This window comes from Topomyia yanbarensis, chromosome 3, assembly GCF_030247195.1.
Source record: "Topomyia yanbarensis strain Yona2022 chromosome 3, ASM3024719v1, whole genome shotgun sequence".
Classification (NCBI taxonomy): domain Eukaryota; kingdom Metazoa; phylum Arthropoda; class Insecta; order Diptera; family Culicidae; genus Topomyia; species Topomyia yanbarensis.
In genome coordinates this window covers 66,886,551-66,907,972 of record NC_080672.1, presented here as the reverse complement: position 1 = coordinate 66,907,972, position 21,422 = coordinate 66,886,551, and the positions used below count along the sequence as shown (strand labels likewise).

The 21,422-nt window shown below is 43.8% G+C and overlaps 3 protein-coding genes across 12 annotated transcripts in view; 1 reads left to right on the top strand and 2 right to left on the bottom strand.

Annotated features, from left to right (window-relative positions):
- The first annotated feature begins 1,246 nt into the window (after window positions 1-1,246).
- Window positions 1,247-3,583, top strand: LOC131690739 (zinc finger protein 700-like). The gene is made up of 6 exons (XM_058976704.1): window positions 1,247-1,450; window positions 1,511-2,203; window positions 2,258-2,486; window positions 2,546-2,916; window positions 2,976-3,195; window positions 3,260-3,583. Exons 1-6 carry the CDS (start codon window positions 1,441-1,443, stop codon window positions 3,504-3,506), a joined length of 1,770 nt encoding a protein of 589 aa, XP_058832687.1. The 5' UTR covers window positions 1,247-1,440; the 3' UTR covers window positions 3,507-3,583.
- Window positions 3,584-3,590: 7 nt separating this feature from the next.
- LOC131690740 (mannose-1-phosphate guanyltransferase alpha-A) lies at window positions 3,591-5,495 on the bottom strand. Its single transcript, XM_058976705.1, has 5 exons — window positions 5,312-5,495; window positions 4,877-5,247; window positions 4,302-4,814; window positions 4,116-4,236; window positions 3,591-4,052 (listed from the first exon to the last, which is right to left on the bottom strand). The coding sequence occupies exons 1-5, from the start codon at window positions 5,349-5,351 to the stop codon at window positions 3,808-3,810; spliced, it is 1,290 nt and encodes a 429-aa protein (XP_058832688.1). The 5' UTR covers window positions 5,352-5,495; the 3' UTR covers window positions 3,591-3,807.
- A 6,557-nt stretch (window positions 5,496-12,052) lies between these two features.
- Window positions 12,053-21,422, bottom strand: part of LOC131688446 (uncharacterized) — a 67,079-nt gene continuing 57,709 nt past the window's right edge. For all 10 annotated transcript variants that reach the window (XM_058972694.1, XM_058972695.1, XM_058972696.1 and 7 more), the window contains one exon: window positions 12,053-20,048. In XM_058972694.1, coding sequence (XP_058828677.1) covers window positions 14,467-19,350 — 4,884 coding nt within the window. In that variant the 5' untranslated portion in view covers window positions 19,351-20,048 and the 3' untranslated portion in view covers window positions 12,053-14,466. The remainder of the gene's footprint in view (window positions 20,049-21,422) is intronic.

The window sequence follows — 21,422 nt, the reverse complement described above, 5'->3', positions numbered from 1 at the left end:
TTTCGGGTTTCCTCCTATTTTCAGCGTACGCAACTAAAGCGCAACTGGTGTAGATGATGTGCAACTTGATTCTCTAACATGTACACAAGATGCGCATTAGTTGCCCACTCTTCAAATAGGGAAAAAGCAAAAGGCGCAAGTTCAATATTTCGATTTTCAACTGCAACCAGAATATTTGAATGAACTAAAGTAGACAGTTCGACTCATTGTAATAAACGACGGATTTTATTGCAACTTTCGGTTGAGAATCTTGTTTGTCTTTATCAACATTAAAAGAAAGATGATTGAAAGAGAAAAAGCTCTACGAGTTTTGGATCCATCCCGAATAGAAATGCCTAGCAGTATTACAGCATTTTTTATTGTTACATTACAACGAAAAACAATGTTATTCTGGAAAATTTACAAAGGAAATATAATCACATTTGTTGTTTCTACATCCAATTTCATTGTAAACCCGATTTTTACATGGAAAAAGGGGGGTCGTTAAGGGATGTAACAATGAAAAAATTGATCTTTTCCCATACATTCAGAAATCAAAAACATCGATTTACATTGTTTTTCCGTTGTAGATTTTGGAGGCATGAAGGACTGTATTATAAGTACATTGATGTTACAAGAAAAGTTATTGTTAACAAATAAAACTGTTGTAAATTCAACGTTTCTACGATCAATTTCAACATTACCACAGATAACAGACGTTTAGGCTCGATTTGAATCATGTGTAAATACCCGCTACTGAAATTCCGAATAAATCAGACATCTGAAACACGTTTGGCAAACGTTTGCAGATGGCGCAGTGATCACTACAATGCAGTTAGAGTGCAGCTGTCAAACAGTTGCGCAGATGGTAATAGTGAACCACGGATTTTCAACGTATATCAATTTGAAAGTTTACACAGGTTTTTGAAGAAATTTTGTTCTAGCCTAAACGTCTGTTATCTGTGACATTACTTTCTGTTCGGGATGTTCGTTATCTTTTGGGGTAGATTCATTTCATCAGAATTTATAGATGCAGATTTTTGCTTGTATCTATGTATCTTCATCTTGGTTTTCGGGTGCATGCGAAAATGAAGCGGGGCATTTAGTGTTAAAATTGCTTCACAAGCGCCACGCTGCGGTGAGATGGCCCATTTTTCATCGACCTTCTTTTCTATGGGTGATGAAAATTCATCTCGTGTTAGGTCTGTTTGTCTGGGCTATAACCATGACATTCCTGAACGGCGCCACTGCTAACGTAGTCCACAAAGATCCACAAGCAAAAGTGACAGGAAGAACTAACGAAAATGATTTCAGTACGGTTTTTGAGCCAGTTCTTGAAGACTTCAATAATATTGTAGAATTGATTATTTTATCCTAAAACAATAGAAATTAGTAGGTATGCAATAAAATTGTTTTTAGCCCCAATCAAAACCAACCTTGACAAAGATTCCCACTGCAAACATGGATAATGGTAAGTAAACTGGTTAAGAACATAGCCGAATGTTTGCTTACCCATCTAATCGATTTTCAGCTGATGAACAGATACCATCTCCTTTGGCAGTTTTAATTAAAGAGGAACCGAACAATGATATTTTCGCGGTCGAGGTTTGTCTAAAGGAAGAACCCGATTCGAGTCTTTCAGAAGACGACCAGGACCCAATCCCTGTTGCATCCAGTCGGCAGCAAGAACATGGGAAGGATCTGTGCAGCTTTTGCCTGAAGGTCCTAGTCGCGGATAAACGAGTACAGTTCGCTCCCGGCAGGGATTCGGTGCAACGCAAAAAGATTGAATTCGCACTGTCGATAGAGCTAAGTGGGGAACCTGAGTGCTGCTATAGTTGCTGGCAAATGATTGAGCTGTTTAATAATTTTAAACGGTCTTGCTATATGGCATTGTTTAAACCGGAAGAGCTTCTCGGGAAGACTACTCCCGCTTTGGGATCTTTTACGATTGTAAAGGCGACAGCGTCAGAAGGGACCCCGCAGCAGTCGGCTACAGAAGAATTTTCCATCGCAAAATTAGCTCAGGAAGTGCAATCTTTGTCCGAGGAAACGAAACTGTTCGGATGTAAGCAATGTGGTAAACAATTTGTTGAAATGCTAAGTCTTACGAAACACAAGAATAAATGCAACAAGTTGAAATTGGGAAAGGAATCGTGCCATCTGTGTCCTACCATTTGTAGAAATCGTTCCGAGCTGCGGACCCATGTGCGTTCTCATAGTGGTAGGTTTGGATTTTATTTCGAGAAAAATTATTCAACGGAATCGCATATTTTAGGTGAAAAACCTTTCAAGTGTCAAACGGAAGGCTGCAACAAATCGTTCTTCTATAAGGAGGTGTGTAACGTACACGAACAAAAGTGTGGCAAAACGAAATATTTTGAGCCAGTGAAATGTAAGCATTGTGATACAATGCTGACATCCGCTAAGCATGTTCGAGCTCATACACAAGTTCATAAAGAACCAAGTTTTGAGTGTAAAATTTGCAAAAGGAAGTTTATTCAAAGGTATGTTTCGGAAGGTTCATTTTAATCATGTGCTGCTCTACGCTATCTGTTGATTGTAGGAATCGGTTGAAAACGCATTGGACAACTCATTTTCGGAATGAAATTGAAGCTGCCTACCCTGAGTCAAATAATCTAGACATAACGGAAGGTGCAGAAGGTCAGATTGCCACTGATCATGAACGACCTGATGACGATACATCGCCCATGGTCGCTGTGAATCAAAGCTCCAACGAAGCTCCTGACAATAAAGTTCATGTTTGCGATTGGTGTGGTAGGTTTTTCTTGGGAAAAAGGGGTCTAGCAACACACAAAATCCGTTGCACACGTCCGAATAAACCACACTTTACAAACAGCACGGGCAAGTGCCCGCATTGTCCAGCAGTATTTAACGATCAGCAGTCGTATCAGTACCACGTAGATCGGCATAACGGTGAGTACAGCTAGAGAAATCCGGTGGCACATTCGTTGGAAGTTTGCTAAACTTTACAGGTATAAGATCCGCGTTGTGCCGCAATGAAGGATGCACCAAGGCTTATTTCAACGTCAGGGCCCGCTATCATCACGAACAAACGTGCGGTAAGAATAGTCGTTTTATTTGTAATGTTTGTGGCGCCTCTCTTAAAACCGAAGGTTCACTCCGTATACATATGGCCAACCATGGGGATCCTCAGTTCACGTGTACGACTTGCGCCAAGAAGTTCCATACTCGGTTAGTATCGATGCAAAACACGAGAAATTTGTAGGATTAACACATTGTTTTTTTGGTTGTGCAGGGCTGCTCTTAAAAAACATTTGTCTGTTCATTCGGACGAACGAAAACACGAGTGCAAGGTGTGCGGCAAAAAATTTAAATCTCACGAGGCCAACCGAGTTCATCAACGGATTCATACGCAGGAAAAGCCTTATGCTTGCCATATCTGCGATCAACGGTTTACCTACAATTGTTTGCTCAAAACGCATCTACAGAAGGGTCACGGAGAGACGGTGGTTCCCAATAGAACCAATAGTAGAAGTAGATAAGTGAACTAGTTTTCAAACGATCGGTAATGAATATACAGTGTTATGTCGTCAGTGGAAGAATTTGGCTTGCTGCTCAAGGTAGGTGAAACCAATCATTTATTCCGAAATCCGGGTTTGCTCAAACTCTAGATAAAGCTAGATGAAAAACTATTGTTTTTCGGCATGGTGCCCATCAATTTATTTGAGCATCGTTTTTATGGTAGCCAATGTTCTAGTATCTGGCACAAAAGCCCTAAATCGGTATAAAATTAACAGAGATTATTCATACAGTAAGCAAACACTTCCTGCGTAGTTCCAACGATTACAAAATGATTTCATTTTTAAAACTTCGCGTCAGCTCTTTGTGCGGCAGAACGATCGAATTGAGCAGGATCATCTCAGACGGGACACTGACCGCATAGCCGAGAATAGTGATCGACGGATTCAATCGGCCATCGCTGTTGAACAGTGGTGGATTCTCCATCTTGGCAAATGGTTTGTTTGGATCGGGATCGCTTGGTGTTCCTTCAACGCGGGCCCACATTCCGATCTGTGAGCTGCGTCCCACTAGAAACAGTGAAATTCAAAAATTAATCGATTCATTAAGACTTCTTTGCCTTCGACTCTTACCGATACTGTGTAGAACCAGGGTGTGATCTTTGATGACAGCGTTTTCGAGAATAATAGACTCCCGGATTCGAACACCCGGTCCAATGACAACTCCTGGGCCGATCGACACATTAGGTCCAAGCTGTAAAACAACAACCGTGGTCATTATGATACCTATTTCAATTAATTAATTACGACGTTGATTACCGTGGCTGTCGGGTGTACCGAAGCGGTCGGATGGATATGAACGTCGGGGACGATGTTGCAAATTAAGCTTCCATCGTCCTGCTCGGATGTTTTGGTACCCGCATTTGCCAGTCGCTCGGGATGAGTGTTCTTATACAGGGCCAAAAAATGCCTATTCGCATATATCGCTGATCCGGCGGTTTTGATTTGTGACCACCAATTAGTAACCGACAGGGCAAACATCCTTCCAGTTCCGGCCAGCGGAGTCAGTATCTCCTGCTCCAGTTGAATGTGTCCCATGTCCTTTCCGTTACCATTGTTCAACGTGTTGTAATCCAGTTGCTTAGAGTGAAACACGGTTCCCATGCGACTAAAAACTTCCAACGAGCAAACGTACACTCCGCAGTTGATCAGAGTCGAAACATAGGAACGTGGCTTCTCGACGTAATGTGTAACCTCCTCGTCCTTACCCAGCACCAGGCAGCCGTAGTGGACCGCTTGCTGGCGAGTCGCTTCTGTGCCCATGATTGAGACCTAGTGTCCAAATTAAAATTAGGTTCACATGAACAAAAATCACCTACATCTTTCCTACTTACCAGAGCCTTCTCCCCCTTGCTAACGTGAAAGTCGTACAGCTGCTGCAGAGGAAAATCAGCACAAACATCCCCGTTCAGCACGAAGAAGGCACTCGGGTTGCCGGAACGGATCTGATCCCGGAAGTGGTACATTCCGCCGGCCGTTCCTAGCGAGGTGAACTCCTGCAGGTAGCGAATGTTGACATCGTACAGGTTCTGCATGTTGCTGACGAATTGTTCCATCTGTGCGCATGGATAGAATCCCAGTATGAGGATCTCTTTTAGGCCCTGGATGCGAATGCATGCCTCCACGTGGTGCTGAATTATGGGTTTGCCTGCTACCGGAAACAGTGGCTTTGGAGTGTCCAGTGAAAGTGGTCGGAAACGGGTGCCTGTTGATGTGTTGTTAGTATGTTATGGTACAATCAGCCAGTGTCAACACTTATTAAAACAAACCTTTCTCGGGGCCTCCGATCAATATTAATGCTTTTAACATTTTGTTAAAAGTTTAAGATGTACAAAGCGCTCCAAAGCCGGTTTATAACACAATTTTTACGTCACTGTGATTTGTTTCACAGAATCAACTCTAATGAAATCGGAATGGTGATGATGAAGTCTAGTTACACGTCCTTAGCGTTGACGTTTGCGGCATTTGTTGTTGTTTTTGCTCAAGCCATCTGATCACAAAATGTGATAGGGTGGTGCTTAAGGGCCCGAAATAGGGCTGTTCTTGTGGAATATATTGTAAAGTATCTACTGAATATTCAGATTTTGAATTTGAAGCTACATGTTTTGAAAAAAATGCAATTTTCTGTGGTTTATCGAAAGGCTACACATATTGCGCATTCTAAAAAAAATCAAATCAATTCGTTGAATAATTTTACATTTCTTATAAAAGAAATTTATAGAATTCGCTCAAACAGTCAAATTTATTCCGAGAGCCGAGTCTTATATACCAATCGATTCAGCTCGACAACTTGTGTGTGCGTTTTTTATGGTAAGATCTAAAAAGCTTCAAAAGCCTGACCTGTAGTGTATTGGCACTCACGATTCACGTTCGTGTCTAATTGTAATGCTTGGTTTCGGCGTGCGCACCTGAAACCCTAGCTTTCATTGGCGCCTTATTGGTTTTGTCGCCGCTCGTGCTCGGTATGCCTCCCTGGGCTGCTCTCGCTGCTGTTGCAATTGCTTTTGGTGTAGCACTTCGTCGTTTTGTTTGGTCAGCGACCTCGCTAGCCCTACCTTTGGCGAACGGATTCACCATTCTTGCTCTGTTAGTAATTTATTTTTTATTTTTGTTGATTTTGTTTTTTTCATAATTTTTTGGGTCCCAACTCCAAGCCGCTATCTACGCCCATAGTAAGTAGTCGCCTCTATATGATCCCATGGTTACCTTTGCAAGCAGTGAGGTCGCATGCGTGGGTTAACGCGGTCCTTCATGGTATTCCGCGTTCAGAGCCACATCGGCGCTAATTAGGAACGTTCAACTGAGCTTACTTCCAGCGACTAAGGTGCCCGGTTTCGAACTTACTTGGAGACCTACAAAAGTTTTAGCGGGTGCAACCGGTACGCACGTTTTCGGGGAAGTATCACCTGTCCTTACTAGGGAAGTGCAATGGCGTGGTTGTCGATTCGTGGATAAATTTCGATGAAATGCTTAGTCACATTCGTGTCGTGTATGTATGTTTGTGTGCGTGTTATATGTGCGTTTGGCAAATAATGTTACCTTTGTTTCTCAGTGAACCGATTTTCCCAATCTTAGTCTCGTATGAAAGGTATAGCATTCCCATCAGCTGCCATTGATTTTTTCTATGTGTAATAATTTATTGAAATGGTCATTGAATTACTTCGACTTTTGTGCTAACCTTTTTCGTACCTTGCGAGGCTGACTTGTGTGCTCACCTTATTCATACCTTGCTAGGCTTACTTTTGTGCTCGCCTCTAACATACAATGTGAGGCTGACTTGGATGCTCACCCTATCACCTGATTCACTCTCAATCATACCACTCTATTACACTCCTGTCGTTCCCCCTGGCATCCCATGTGGGACATTTTTCTTAGGCCCCACTTCTGACATGCCATGTGAGGCTGACTTTTGTGCTCACCCTTCACTCCTCTGCCACGCCACGAGGCATCGATAGCTAAGTCCCAACGTACTACGCTACGACCCTCCCATCTTGGCATGAGGCAGTCCACATATACGCCTATACACTCACTCCTCTGTCTTGCTTCGGGGTGGCTGGGTTTATCCCTTACGCGGTTGCCAGTCGCTGCGCCAAACCTGCCTCGGCATGAACAGACCATTCACTCACTTTTTCTGCGCTCGGCAATTTTCGCTCCAACTACCCAATCGGTGCGCCAAATCTCCTGTAGCCTGCAGGCAATCTGGGTGGTTGCAGTTGAGACTACGTTTCACTTCTCCACCGCTTGACACATCCGCTGAATAAGGGTATCAGGGGTTGTGTAGCAGCCGCAGACGTCAAGCATTGCTCTTCTTTCGACGTCGAAACGAGGACATACCAACAGTATGTGTTCGGCAGTTTCGTCGAGACCTGGGAAGTCCGGGCAGACGGGGACTTCCGCGTGCCCGAACCTGTGGAGGTACTGTCGGAAGCAGCCATGGCCTGACAGGAATTGTGTCAGATGGAAGTGAACTTCCCATGGGGTCTGCCCACCCGGCTCGATATGTTAGGTATCAGCCGGTGGGTCCTACCTTTCGAGGAGTTATCCCACTCATGCTGCCATCTGGCGACCGAAGCCACCCTGGTGCGCTCGCGGGCTCCTCTATTTCCACGTAGCTCAAAGCACTCCTCACCTTCCCGGATGACCATCCCGACTGGCATCATGCTCGCTATCACGAAGGATGCATCGTGTGGTACCGTGCGATAAGCAGATATCACTCTGAGGCACATCACGCGGTAGGTTCTCTCCAGTTTGAACATGACGGGCCGCCGCACCTGAGGATAGATACGGCAACGCATGCCAGTAGCCTACGTCTACTGGCGCACACCTTTGAGCTGTTGGACATCATCCTCGATAATGCCGCAACAGCAGTCGACGCTCTCTTGCATGTATAGTCGACATGGCTGCCGAAGGTCAGCTTGTCGTCCATAATGATTTCGAGAGACTTCAGACTCCGCTGTGAGGTGATCACGATTTCTCCCACATGGATAACTGCACGTTGTGCCGACTTGCGGTTATTGACGATAACTACCTCCGACTTATGCTGAGCGAGCTCCAGGCCTCTCGCGCTCATCCATTCCCCCACCGTGTTGATCGCGTGTTCTGCGGTTAGTTCTTGCTCAGGGATTGACTCCCCATAGACCTCCAAGGTTACGTCGTCTTGACGATCTTGACCCCAGGAGGGAACTTCAGTCTCAAAACCCCGTCATACATGAGGTTCCATAGCACCGGGCCTAGGATCGAGCCCTGCGGAACTCCGGCGGTAATAGGAACCCTTTTCTAGCCGGCTTCGGTCTCGTATAGCAGTATGCGGTTCTGGAAGTAACTTTCCAGGATCCGGTACAGACCCACCGGTAGGCTAAGCCGGTGTAACGAGAGCGCGATGGCATCCCAGCTTGCGCTGTTGAATGCGTTCTTCACGTCAAGTGTCACTAACGCACAGTATCGAATGGCTCGCCTTGTTCGTTGGATCGCTATCTCTGCAGTCTTTATCACTGAGTTGATAGCGTCCACCGTGGACTTACCCTTCCGAAAGCCAAACTGGTTGCTTGACAGGCCGTCCGTACCTTCTGCGTACGGGGTTAGCCTGTTGAGGATGATCCTCTCAAGCAATTTGCCAGTCGTGTCGATCAGACAGATTGGTATGTACGACGATGGGTCGCCTGGCGGCTTCCCGGGCTTCGGCAACAACACCAATTTCTGACTTTTCCATCTCGGGGAAGCGGCACTCTTCAAGGCATCTCTGCATAGCTAGCCTGAACGTGTTCGGGTTCGCTATGATCGCTGCCTTGAGAGCGCTGTTTGGAACTCCATCCGGCCCTGGAGCTTTGTTCATTGCTAGGGAATTAGCCACTGCGAGTAGTTCTTCATTCGTCACCGGAGCCACCATTTCGGCCGCGCCCACACTGTCTCGTGGTGCAGGTGGCCAGGGGCTTGTGGCTCGAGATGGGAAGAGTGCTTCGATAATCGTCGCCAACCGGTCTAGAGACCGTTCTGGGGGAGAAGGGCCCCGTTGACACTCTCACACAGGTTGTCGAAACACGCTCTCTTGCTGCTTTTAATGGCCTTGTTATGGGCCAATTTCGCAGCTCGAAGCACTTCAGGGCGGTTCTCTCTTGCATCCTCGGTGCGGGGTCTTTGCATCCTACGTCTAGCTCTGAGGCAGGCTGATCGTAGAGCTGCAGCCTCGGCACTCCACCAGTATACCGGGCGTCTGTTGTTTCTTTGGCATGATTTTCGAATGAGCCTATCAAATATTCGTCGATTTCAACAGGCTACTTGATTGTTGATTTTATGCTGCATCATCAGGAAAAATTGATATATGTGCCTGTGCATTAACTAAGCCTGGTCGAAAGCCCTAATCCATCTCACTTTACTATGCAATTCAAATGTAAACAAACCATGCTATGTACTCACAAAGGGCAGGTTCTTACGTGCATGCACTGCAACCAGACGGCACACCATAGAAAACCTTGTGCGGACGATACTGAGGAGAATGCACCGGTTGCCCCACCCATCTACGGCAAACCAATCCAAACACAGTCATCAATACCATAATAAGAACTGTAAAAGCAGCATCCAATATCAATTTATTTATTTATTTTCGTCAAGCATACGTAGACTACATAGAATGGTATTACAATATTTGCTTATATAGGGTGATGAGCCTATTTGCATCATGTTTCTATTATCACCCTACCCATTTGAAGCCGTTGGTTAGAGTAGTGTCTGCCATCTTTGTTCAACGCATTGAGTCAAATGGTAGTGCAACAATAGGGGCACTCGATTCGAGTTTTAATTGTGCTCAAACACGAGAATTTTACTGTTTTCAACGCATTTGTGTTATTATATTGGTTTTTAATAACGAAGCAAAGCAGTTCATGTCAATTTTTATGCATTCCATTGATTGTAAGGCAAGAAATTACCGAATTAGTGAGGCACCTTGCTTAGTATGGTGAAAATAGGCTCATCACCCTACTATACATTATTTCTACGATTAAGTTCAAATTTAATTTGTTTTCTGGGCATGGAAAGGTCGATTATTGCACAAATTTCATTATAATGACGCGTCATTCTATTGATGGGGCTATTTTTAGCATAGTTTGTCCTAAAATATTGTCCTTGGAATAAATTACGAGTTCTTAGTTGACGGCTAGGTACATAAAATTTGATTTGCGAGAGTAATAATGCGGATTGTACACGTTGAGAAATAATGTCGTTGATAAAGCTAAGCATAGCAAATTTGCGGCGTTCTTTCAGTGTTTGTATGTTAATGAGCATACAACGTGCTTTATACGATGGAAGCGGAAATGTCGTCCAGTTTAGTTTACGAAGTGCGTACAAAAGAAATTGTTTTTGGACTGATTCGATGCGTTCTTCGTACTGGACAGTGTATGGGTTCCATACTACGCTGCAATATTCCAAAATTGGCCTGACATATGTATTGTATAATAATTTAATTGTGTAGGGGTCTTCAAAATTATAGCTGAAGCGTTTAATAAAGCCCAGCATACTATTTGCTTTATTTATTATTGTATTCTAATGTTCCACAAATGTGAGCTTGGTGTCTAAGATTACGCCTAAGTCACGTACAATTTTGCAGTTTTCTACTAGTTTGTTTCCTAAGTGTATTTCTATTGGAATATTTGAAGTTTTTCTGCTGAATGTTATTGTGTTACATTTCTTTACATTAAGTTGGACTAGACTTTTGCTACACCATGTGTGGAATAGACTGATTTCGTTTTGGAATACTTTAGCGTCTTTGACATTTCTTATTTCCATGAAAAGTTTCATGTCGTCTGCATATATAAGCACTTTTAGATGTTTGAGTATAAAGGTAAAGTCATTTACGTACAAAATAAAAAGAAGAGGGCCTAAGTGGGAACCCTGGGGTACGCCAGAGGTGACACGAATTGGTTCAGAGAGTATATTCTGAAAGCGAACTGTTTGTTCGCGATTCGTTAAATATAATTCGAGCCATTTCAAGAGTTTATTTTCCATGCCATATTTTTGCAGTTTGAAGAGTAATAAAGGTATGTCAATACGGTTGAATGCTTTACTGTATAGAGAGTTACCACATGGTTGCCATTGTCCATTGCATTTACAGTGAATGTTACAAATTCTTAAATTATTATCTTAAAATCAATTGCTAGCACAATCGGCGTGGAAGTGCTATAGACAAGGGCGGGCATATGATTGTGAACATCAAAACAGCATTAACGATGATGATGTAGTAGGCCAGCAGACAACAGTTTCCCCACCGCGAAAGAAGATCTTAACACTCAATAGTAAGTTGCGTTAACGAGATCCACTGGACACTCAATAATATTTGGTTTAATTGATTTTTATTTTTACATATTGTAAATATTCAAAAGATCCACGGCTCCGTGAAGCTGCCGCAATGATCCATGTCAAATAAACTTAATAAATAAAAGAAATTTAATTTATAAATTCGATATTCGCTACACACTGTAGGACAGAGTTCATTGTGGATGCTAATAAAAGTCATTATTCTAAGATGGTTATTAGAATCAAATCCGTTATTTTTAGTTTCGATATTAAAGGAAAATCACCAAGTAGAATTAGTCATCATCGACGAGCACTTCCCTGTACAAAAAAATTAAAAAACGTCTTTACATGCTTGTGACATGATCTCAAAATAAGAAACAAAATTACAATTCATTCCACGAATTGTTGTACCCATCGAACCGACTGGGAGCACCCAACCGTCTAACTAATAATTATATTCCCGACGAATGCTAATTACCCTTCGATTTATCTTCATTCGATTTCTTCCAATTTGTAGTCATTATTCGCCGATATCGTCAGGATTGGTGATTGACGAAGATTTGTGTGCTTAGTCGCACTTCGCCAACGGCTGCTTTCGCATATTAATCGTCACATTATAGACTCGTTGCCCATGTTATAAAGGAATTTCGGATTCAATGGAAAGCAGAGATTTTTTTCCAAATTTCGATCAAATTTATTCAACAAAAAAAATGGTCGGACATTGCGAAGTGAGTCCATTGCTGTAGTAAGATAAAAGTTGTTATGCATGAAATGAAACAAAGTTTTTTTTCGAAAAATAAAACGTTAGCTGTTTGCAACAGAGTTACAGTCGTAGAACTTAAAGTACAGGTGGAATGTCCGAGTCCGAAAGAACTGAAACTGTCTCTCTTTCTCGCAGTTTTGCTCGAATTGGAATGTGTGTTGTGCGTTTTTTCTTCTTTTTTGGCTAATCCCCGAGATGTCGCCACCGCACCAGTTTCTGTCTCGGCGGTTACGATCAAACTTAAAATGAAGCTAAAATAAAAAAAAACTGTTTTTTATGGTCTTGTTACGTTTGTGGGGGAGGAAAGTTTTTTTTCGCATCGCAAACTTGCCCATAAGGCAGTGTCGTTCTACTTCATTTGGCAAGTCTCGACTGCCCAAGCCAGCACCGAGCTAGTGGTGACATCTGGTGGAATTTCGTTTATTTTTTTGTAATTTGTTTTTTTCATAGTTTATCTTCTTTTGTTTATATAATTCTGTTTTTAAACGTTAGACATTAAACAGAGACACCTGCATGACTTTAGCTTAATAAAGTTTTGTTTTGTTTACAGATTAGTTGGCTTGCTTTTGTTGGAATTTTGACGGACCGAAACATGCATTTTTGTCTGTGTGTTATCAATAAATGTCTGCCTGTTTGTCCTGCCTTCGACTAACTATTGTTTCAGTCTGATTTTTCACCGTCAATTGATTGAATACCCTATCTTGATCTTTGAGAATTTCTGATGCCGTTAGGTTATTTTCACTTTCGGAGACTGAGACAGTTATTGACACTTTCTCCCGTCTATCACTGCTGATTGCTGATTTGTTGTTCTCGTCCTGATGCTACCATGATGCATTGAAATTTATTATGTTATAATAAATTTGGTGCATGCATAACAAGTGTCTACCTAATAAATAATTTATATTTTATAGTGCTAATCGCCCGGAAGCGTTGCGCAAACGTTTCGGCCGGCTTGCGGATCGTCCTTCACCAGGGTGGTGCTAGTGGTGGTGTTTTTCTATGTGAAAATGCGAGGTTTTTTCTATATCATGCGTCATTAATGACAGGTGGGAACTTGACCCGGAGCGGCGGTACGAGTTATGCTTGCGAACGTCCGGACGAAAGAATATGCGAGGTTTCGTTACTTAAAGGTACGATAAAATGTGTTTTCTTCATATTTCTTACGTGTAGCTCTAATTGTTTGTTTAGTCTTACCATAGGGAAATAAATTCTTACTGCTAAAAATCCTACAACGTAGTGAAAGAAAGGATTGTTATTTTGCCCTAGTTTTTTTTCTGCTTCACTGATTTAGAAAACTACACGGTCTCAAATTTAATGCGCAAAATCACACACTTTTACACAGTAAATCACGATTTAAAACTAGTCTGCTTGTAGTTTACTCTCTAAAAACTAGATTTTTTGCGAGATATATTCTTATTACATTGATATATGTATGTATATATATTTTTTTGCATCGGTCTGTGCCTTGTGCTAGTTTTTTGGCAACACTGCCCTCAGCTATGGATACTCCCCTTTCATACTATACTACCAGTTAGGGATGTTTCATTCACATACTAGTATAAAAGAGAGAGATATAGAGATTTGGGAATGTAGGGAAGTCTTTCATTTCACTGGATGAGATTGGAAGTCAGTCGGCAAACACTCCCTGCTACTTGTTAAGGGTTCCTCCGATAATCCGAGATCACTGGGGACGGAACGAGGAATGGGATCATGGGATAATGGCACTCACAAACGCACATCCCACACTGACTAGAACGTGAAGGTTTGCCGTTTGGTGTTCAGTGGATCAAGTAAAGATCTGCGGTACTGGTCATGGTCATGTCGAGTTGCTCTCGTTCAGCCCGAGTTCTGCAGGCAGATTCGACTCGGATTTCTGTAATGCTAAGTGGGTAAAGCTACGGCAGCGCATGACTTTGGATTAGCAAAGTGTGTAAAAAATATCTAAATGTGGAGATTCTTCGGGAGCAGTTCGGTTCACCGAAATGCTCTGAAGGATACAGTTAGTCGAATCCTGTGACGAGCTGCGATAACTTTACGATAAGAGGAACTTTCGGTCAAAATCGAGCAAATCTCGCTCCAGAAGGGCTGACAGGAAGAGCAAACTCGCAGACACAAAGTCGTGCTCGTTCACGTAGACGTAGACGACTTCCGTACGGAAACTGGTCAAACTCGCGAGTTTTTCCTCGCGTAGCGGCACACGGTGCTGATCAACCGAGGATTTTCTCCAAACACTATCCATTGCAATATTATTTGTTTTGATTATTGCGAGTTGGCCGGTACAAGATGGTGGTTGAAGTACGGAAATCGTCCACTTGGAACATGAACCAGCTAAGGAAACGGATAGTTCACTGGGAATGTAAACACTGGTAGGGTTCCTCATATTATCCCCGTCGGATCGAAGTACCGCTGGGGTGTAATTTGAGACTTCTTTCTCTTCTTGCCGCGCAGAAATTCTGCCACGTCAAAGTTCTTGCACTCGTTGGCGATCGCCAGTGGTGTTCGACTGTTGGAGTCCTGCTGCTCCGTCTGTAATCGGCACCAATCCACCAGAAACTGGACAATTTGTAGGTTGTTCGTGTAGCATGCTTTGTGCAGAAGATTCTGCTGATTCCGTCCATCCCGAACGTTCGGATCGTACTGCAGCTGGAGGATCATGAACTCCAGTAGCCCGTAGTTATCTGCAAACATGTGAATCGTCGGTATCTTCGACATCTGCTCGATCTCCGCCAGATGAATCTTCAGCAGTTCGATGTTTGCCCCGGCTCCGATCAGCAACTTCATAATGTCCAGGTTACGCGAATACATAGCCTGCATCAGTGGAGTCAGTCCGGAGGAATTCCGTTCGTCGATCGCTGCATACTTCAGGATGAGCATCCGAGCAGCGATTATGTTGCAATGCTTCGCAGCTACATGCAGTGGCGTGTCCCCGAATTTGGTGATGGCGTTGATCTCCGAACCGCTTTCAATTAGGAAAGCTGCAATTTCATTACATCCGATCGCGATCGCTACGTGCAGTGCCGAGCTGTCATACGGATCCTTGTAGTTCAGACACATCTTATTACTCCCGACCAGATACTTGACCAGCTCAATCGACTGTGCATACACAGCCTTGATCAGACACAACGGCTCCGTATTTAAGCTGTATCCGATCTTGTTCAGCAGTTTGAGCATGCTGATGTTTTTCTTTTCCACCGCCATCGTTAACGGGAGTTGCGGGAGGGAACTTTTCTGCTGGCAGAAGTTGTATTTAATCAACAATTTGAGCATTTTGACACTGTTCCGTTCGATGGCCCACTCGACTGCGTTTAGTCCGCACTGATCCGGTAGTACGACTGAAGGTTTTTGTTGCAGCAACAGTTCCGCGATTCGGTAACGATCGCCGCTGACGGCAATGTGCAGCGCAGTCTTCGAATAACAATTCTGCCGGTTCAAATTGTCCTGCACGTACTTGAAGTGATTACCAATCAAATACCTGAGGATCTCCTCCTGGGCATGAATAGCACACAGGTGTATCAACGTGTTATCTTCGTGGTCTAGCTTTGCCGACAAACTAATTTGTCGAGTATCAAGCAGGTATTTCAACGCCTCCAGGTTACCGAATTTCACCGCCGCACTAACCAGATTCAGCCGCTCCGATCTTACGTTGATCTCGTCGCTTATGAGCGCAGGAATAATTTCGTTATCGTTGTACTGTATGGCGTAGCTCAACGGCAGACGATTGTGCTCGTTAACAGCACCGATTTGAACGTTCTGTTTGACCAATATCCGGACGATATCGTTCAACCCTAGACTACAGGCCCGATGCAAAGCCGTACCGCCATCCGCATTGCACTGGTTCACATCGACACTCAGCTTGATCAGCTTCCTAACCGCCTGAGTGTCTCCCTTCTGAATACACTGATCCAGAATTGTGGCACCATTCTCGTCGTGACAGTTCCAACCGATATCCTTCATCTGCTTAGCGATCTTATCGATAAACTCGTGGTTGATGTATTTCGCTATCTTGGACAAGTTTATGCTAAGCTCAAACTTTTTCACATTATCCAGGAAAATTTCGTAAGCTCGAAAATACAGCGCCATGTACAGGATCGTGGCCTGTCGCTCGTGTAGCCCCGTTAGATTGACGTGCGCATCGACGAACAACGATCCGAAGCTTCGCACCAGCAAATATTGGAAGAACTGTTGCTTTTCGAACGAAATCGCTTGTACGTCATCCGCCAGGAAGTCAATCATTGCCTTCAGATTGTTTTTGATGGTGTAATCGATAATCTCGTACTCGGCAATCGGAGCCTGCTCCTGCAGCGTACCCAATCTCATCCCTCGAATATCCGCGTAGTCCGGTGTCAGCGCTTGCAGCAACTTCAAATCAATGTTCTCGACCGATTTGAATAGGCGCTCCTGCTGTTCAACCCAACTCCACTTCATCTTGTAGCTGTTGACGAGATTTTCGTTGATTGTCGCCAGATCGTTAATGTTCACCTTTAAATTGTTCGCCGGCTGGTACAGCTTAAAGTCATTACTCTTGAAGATCAGTCCATTAAGGAAGACTTTCACCTTGGTACTGTGCGTTAAGGTGAGCATGTCGTAGGTCAGTGGATCATGCAGCAAATACTCGCGCAGGTTCCTACCGCTGATGATCGACGATTGGAGCTTCAGTACGTACGAGTTGTCCTGGAACACGTTCAGGTCGGTTAGAATTTCGCAGATTTCCAGCAAGCAGAACTCCAGCGCAAACTCCACATGTGGAGCAGCCTCGTTGATGAATTGGGTTACTTCGTTGAAGTCACTGCACGGCAGAAACTGTCCGATCAGCTTCAGTTTACTCTCCAAATAGGATTGGAATTCGTCGCGATCCATTCGCTTGTTACGTTTTACGATAGCGTCGTTGATTTGGCGATTGGTAGTTTTCATGAACATCGTCATCACGGCGTACTTTTTGTCCAGGTTGAAACAGTTGTCGTAGTAGTTGATCGCAAGCTGTTCGTGAAGTACGGCGAACTCCAGTGAGCTGAGGTTTGGCAGGTTAAACTTTTTCAGAATCTCGTTGGTGTAGTTCTGATGTAGCAGACTGTCGTACTCCCTGCCTCTTTGCGGTAGAAAGTGATCGGTGGCAAAGTAGCGTTCCACATTCAGTATGTGAATCATTGTGATAAAGTTCTTCGAGACACGCTCATCCATTTGATACTGGTAGAGATAGTTGGTGAACAGGTGCAACATCTCCTGCAGAACAAAGTTCACGCTTACCAACTGACTATCGCTGCTGATGTCGTACTTTGGGTACCTTTCGTGCAGAAAGCTTCGAACGATTCGTTTTATCTTGCCCATGTCCTGGTTGGCATTGCCCAACAGCATACTGGTGCTAAAGTTGGAGCTGATTGTTGCCAGCAATCCACTACCTTCCCGTAGCAACATCTCATACCGGTGGGCTAACGGCTGGTGAATACACCTCAGCAGATCGCTGATCTTATCGTCATGTTGCTGGTTGAAGGTTTCCTGAAGTTCCTCCACCGCTCGTATACAGTCTTCAAGCTCAAAATACAGATCATCTAGGGTGTGATTCTCAAAGTACAACCGATTCGCCTCTCCCACGTACTGATTGTAGGTTTTCACCTGCACACGATCCTTCAGCTGATGCACATTGCCGAGATAGCATTTGTACGCTTCCAAAATCTTCAGGTCGAAAATGTGCGAAAAGTAGCGCCGCACGGACTTGAGACTACACTGCACTTCAGCAAACGGCATCAGCCGGTTTTCCAGCTTATCGGAGCACAGCTTGTACAGCGAAACGTTCGGTATATAGTAGTCTCTCAACTCAACGTCCAAATTGAGCGGCAGAATCTTGTTAATCACGTAGTCCAGCTTCCGCTGGATTCGTGGACTGTATTTTGTACTATTGCTGGTGTCTGCCAGAACTTGCAGTGTTCGCTTGATCGCCAGTACGCTAGAAACCTGATACTGAGGCAACTGCACCCTGGAAATCCCATCCAGATAACGCAGAATCTTCTTGATCGCGTACAACTGCGCCAAATGATCGGACGTTTTCCTTAACCGTTTGAACACAACGTAATTCTTCCGGGATACGGTTCTTGTAAGATTGAGGAACTCTTTCGTCTTCATCTCTGCCCGTACAATTTCCAGCTCCATTTTAGACAAATTGTTAACCAACCTCGCCTGAATAGCGTTCAGCTCCGGATTCGCTTTGAGTCTTGATTTCACGTAGTAAATAAGCTTCTTTTTCAGCGGACACTTCTTCTTCCAGTGCGCATTGATGGCTTTCGTCGATTTAGCAGGGGCCGCATCCCGAATGCAGTTAATCAAGTGCAGAAAAAGATCATTTGTCCACTTTTGTTGGCTGCGGTTCTCCTTGTCCAGCAGATCTTTTTTGATTTTATCCAACTCGTCGCAAACAGCCGTCAGAAAAAGCAGCAACTGCTTCTTGTTGATGATCAGCTTGTAGATCTCGTAGTCTGGATTTTTCTTGAAAATCGCCAGAAATATCGCAAGACACCTCTCAATTTCTACCATTGGCAGATGGGCAAACTCGTGTTTGTCCTTGATGAAAAACAAATTATCGTAGATGATTTTAACTGCCAGCAGGAACTTGTCGTCAAAGTCGTTCAGATTGTCGGTGGCGTACTGCCCGGTTAGATACCGCGTATACTCCACAATCAGATCGATGCGATTTTCGTGCTCCTTGTCGAACTTTAACCGATCTGGTTTCTGGCTCGGTGGATGGTGATATGCGTAGCTATAGTTGAGCAGTTGATATTCCAAAAAGTTTTCCATATTCTTCGAGATCTGAACGTTCTTCACGTACAGTTCATGCCAAACGCTGGACAGAAAGTGGATCTGCTGGTGAACATCGAAGTTTTTCAGCTCAAGAAACAGCTGAAGCAGCGGGACCGATCCACGGCGAATCAACCGGTAGAAGCATCGATAGTCCGACAAGTTGCGGAACTCTATCGCCAGCATGAATTTGGTCACATCGAGAAAGTTTAGATTGATCGCTAGTTCGGAAGCGGTCAGGTTCATCGAATTCCGCAGATCGCAATCCGCACCAGATTCGATGAGGAATTGAATGATGTCATTGCGATTCTGCTGGGCAATGATCGATAGATGCAGTGGGGTGTTCAGATCTTCCGGAGTTTGATAATCCAGCACAAAGTCTTTGAATTTTGATTTGATCTTGGCAAGGTCGCCTTCAACGACCAATTTACAGAATTCGCCAGCATACTTGCTGACGTATGTCCCTTGTGACATTTTCCGTGTTTTGCGAGGATTTGTTTACGTAGCACTAATAATGTTATGCGATCCTTAAAAGCTAATTTCCTTCTTCTATGCTCCTTTCTTTATTTTTTTGTTGTATACCGCGAGGTGTTGGAATGTGTTACAATCACAGATGGTGCAGAAAACTTGCGTTTCCTCCGCGTGCTTCCTTCAGCTGTTCATGGTGGCACGATCGTTCGGCGCTATTCTTTCTCGGAACGATCGGGGCTGATGTTGCTGCTGTTGTTGCTGAAGGTACGAGACCACTTTCGGAGGTCGCCGCTTCATGTCGAGAGCCGTGTTTTGACGGACTCAACAAGATCGGGTGCAAAGGTGTCGATTGACCTCATCTGCTCAGCACACTCCCGTTTGGGGCACTCCCCCAAAAGTTGAAGCAAAAAAAAACTAGCAGCCCGCCGAAATAAACGACGCGGAGGTCCGTTAATTAATTTAGTACCACTCGATTCTCGCGTGCTTTCCTATCGATCTTCTTGAGTGCTGATCCAACGTGGGACACGGCCGGCGGGGAGGATCCGTGACTCTCTTTCTGGAACTGGTTTTTTCGGTTGCTGTATATATTTGGCTCTGCTCCTGCTCGCGTATTCAGTGACGACGACGGCGACGACGATGGGTCGTAAAAATTAGTGATCAGCCGCTTGTTTGCGCACCTCGTTTCAGGTGAAGGGTGTTATCTGGAAGAAGAGAAAGAAAATGGGTACAGCGTTAAACATCGTGTTAACTCTTGGGGCGAAGCTGCGAACAACAGAGTTTGACGGTTTAGAGTTGTCGAAATATTTTAGCAATTGTTATGATTTTACAGGAGCTTTATAGTTTCAATATAAACCTGGGTAGCAACCATCTTGGATTACTGCATCCGAAGTACCTTTTCAAATCAGAAGTTATCGTGCATATATTTGTTTAAGTCGAGTTTCAGTACTTTGCCAATCGAAAATTACATGACGCCAGCTACTTTGGTTCGCTCGGCTGGGTTTTTAGTTCACAAAAACGTTGAAAGACAACTGGTAATTCCCACAGTTTCGCTATTGGTGTAGCTTACGATTAGCATTTTTTAATTAGGGCAGCCGACTGCCGAGAATGTTCGTGAAATTCATAAAGTCCCGTTTTACAAAACCTAAACTGTGGACACTCGACTATCGGGAGTAACAATTGATTAAATCTCAGCAAACAATTTTTGTGCTGACTTTTCAGAACAAGTGACGGTTGATAGCTGAAAATCGAAAAATATTTCACTGGGAATCAGTAAACAAATTTCACTTCGCCGATATCTTGGTTTCTAGGAAATTGCTGAACTGAATTCGTTGTGAAAGTGAATAAAAAACGAGTGACAATATTTAGCAGAAATATGGCCTTGTGCGACCAAACTCTGTTGCTATTGTTTTTTTCTAATTATTGAAGGTGCACGTGGAGCTGATATCCACACTGCATAATTCTACCACCTGAAACATTCTGTATTGATTATGTTTAGGACCTTTACCCAAACCGGATTATTCGTTTCGTGAAACATCATTCAGCGCATTGTCGAATGTTCTTTTGGCATCATTAAAAAATACAACGGAGAAGCGGATTTCGTTAAAGCCAATATTAAAAAAAAATCTTATCTTTTAGAGAATGCGTCCGACTAAACCAAATCATTCTTACCGGCCCATCCAATGCAAACCATGGTCATACAACGCTGGGTACCCAGGGCAGATTCCTACATGGCATTCATGTTTTGCCTTTCTCATATAAAGAAAGGCTGTGCAATCACTGTAAAAATCGACTTTTTAACGGAGGCCCGGAGGGCCGAGTGTCATACACCATTCGATTCAGTTCGTCGAGATCGGCAAATGTCTGTGTGTGTATGTATGTGTGTGTGTGTGTATGTGTGTGTGTCATTTAAACTCACACAATTTTCTCAGAGATGGCTGAACCGATTTTGACAAACTTAGTCTCAAATGAAAGGTGCAACGTTCCCGAAGGCTGCTATTGAATTTCGAATGGTTCCGACTTCCGGTTCCGGAATTACAGGGTGATGAGTACGAACACGCAGAAAATGTCGATTTTAA

Coding starts and splice junctions, on each gene's coding strand:
- LOC131690739 (XM_058976704.1), top strand. Junction 2,204..2,257: donor CCATGTGCGTTCTCATAGTG/GTAGGTTTGGAT, acceptor CGCATATTTTAG/GTGAAAAACCTTTCAAGTGT. Junction 2,917..2,975: donor CCACGTAGATCGGCATAACG/GTGAGTACAGCT, acceptor TAAACTTTACAG/GTATAAGATCCGCGTTGTGC.
- LOC131690740 (XM_058976705.1), bottom strand. CDS start 5,351: ATGTTAAAAGCATTAATATTGATCGGAGGCCCCGAGAAAG. Junction 4,237..4,301: donor CGGTACACCCGACAGCCACG/GTAATCAACGTC, acceptor GTTGTTTTACAG/CTTGGACCTAATGTGTCGAT. Junction 4,053..4,115: donor CCTGGTTCTACACAGTATCG/GTAAGAGTCGAA, acceptor CACTGTTTCTAG/TGGGACGCAGCTCACAGATC.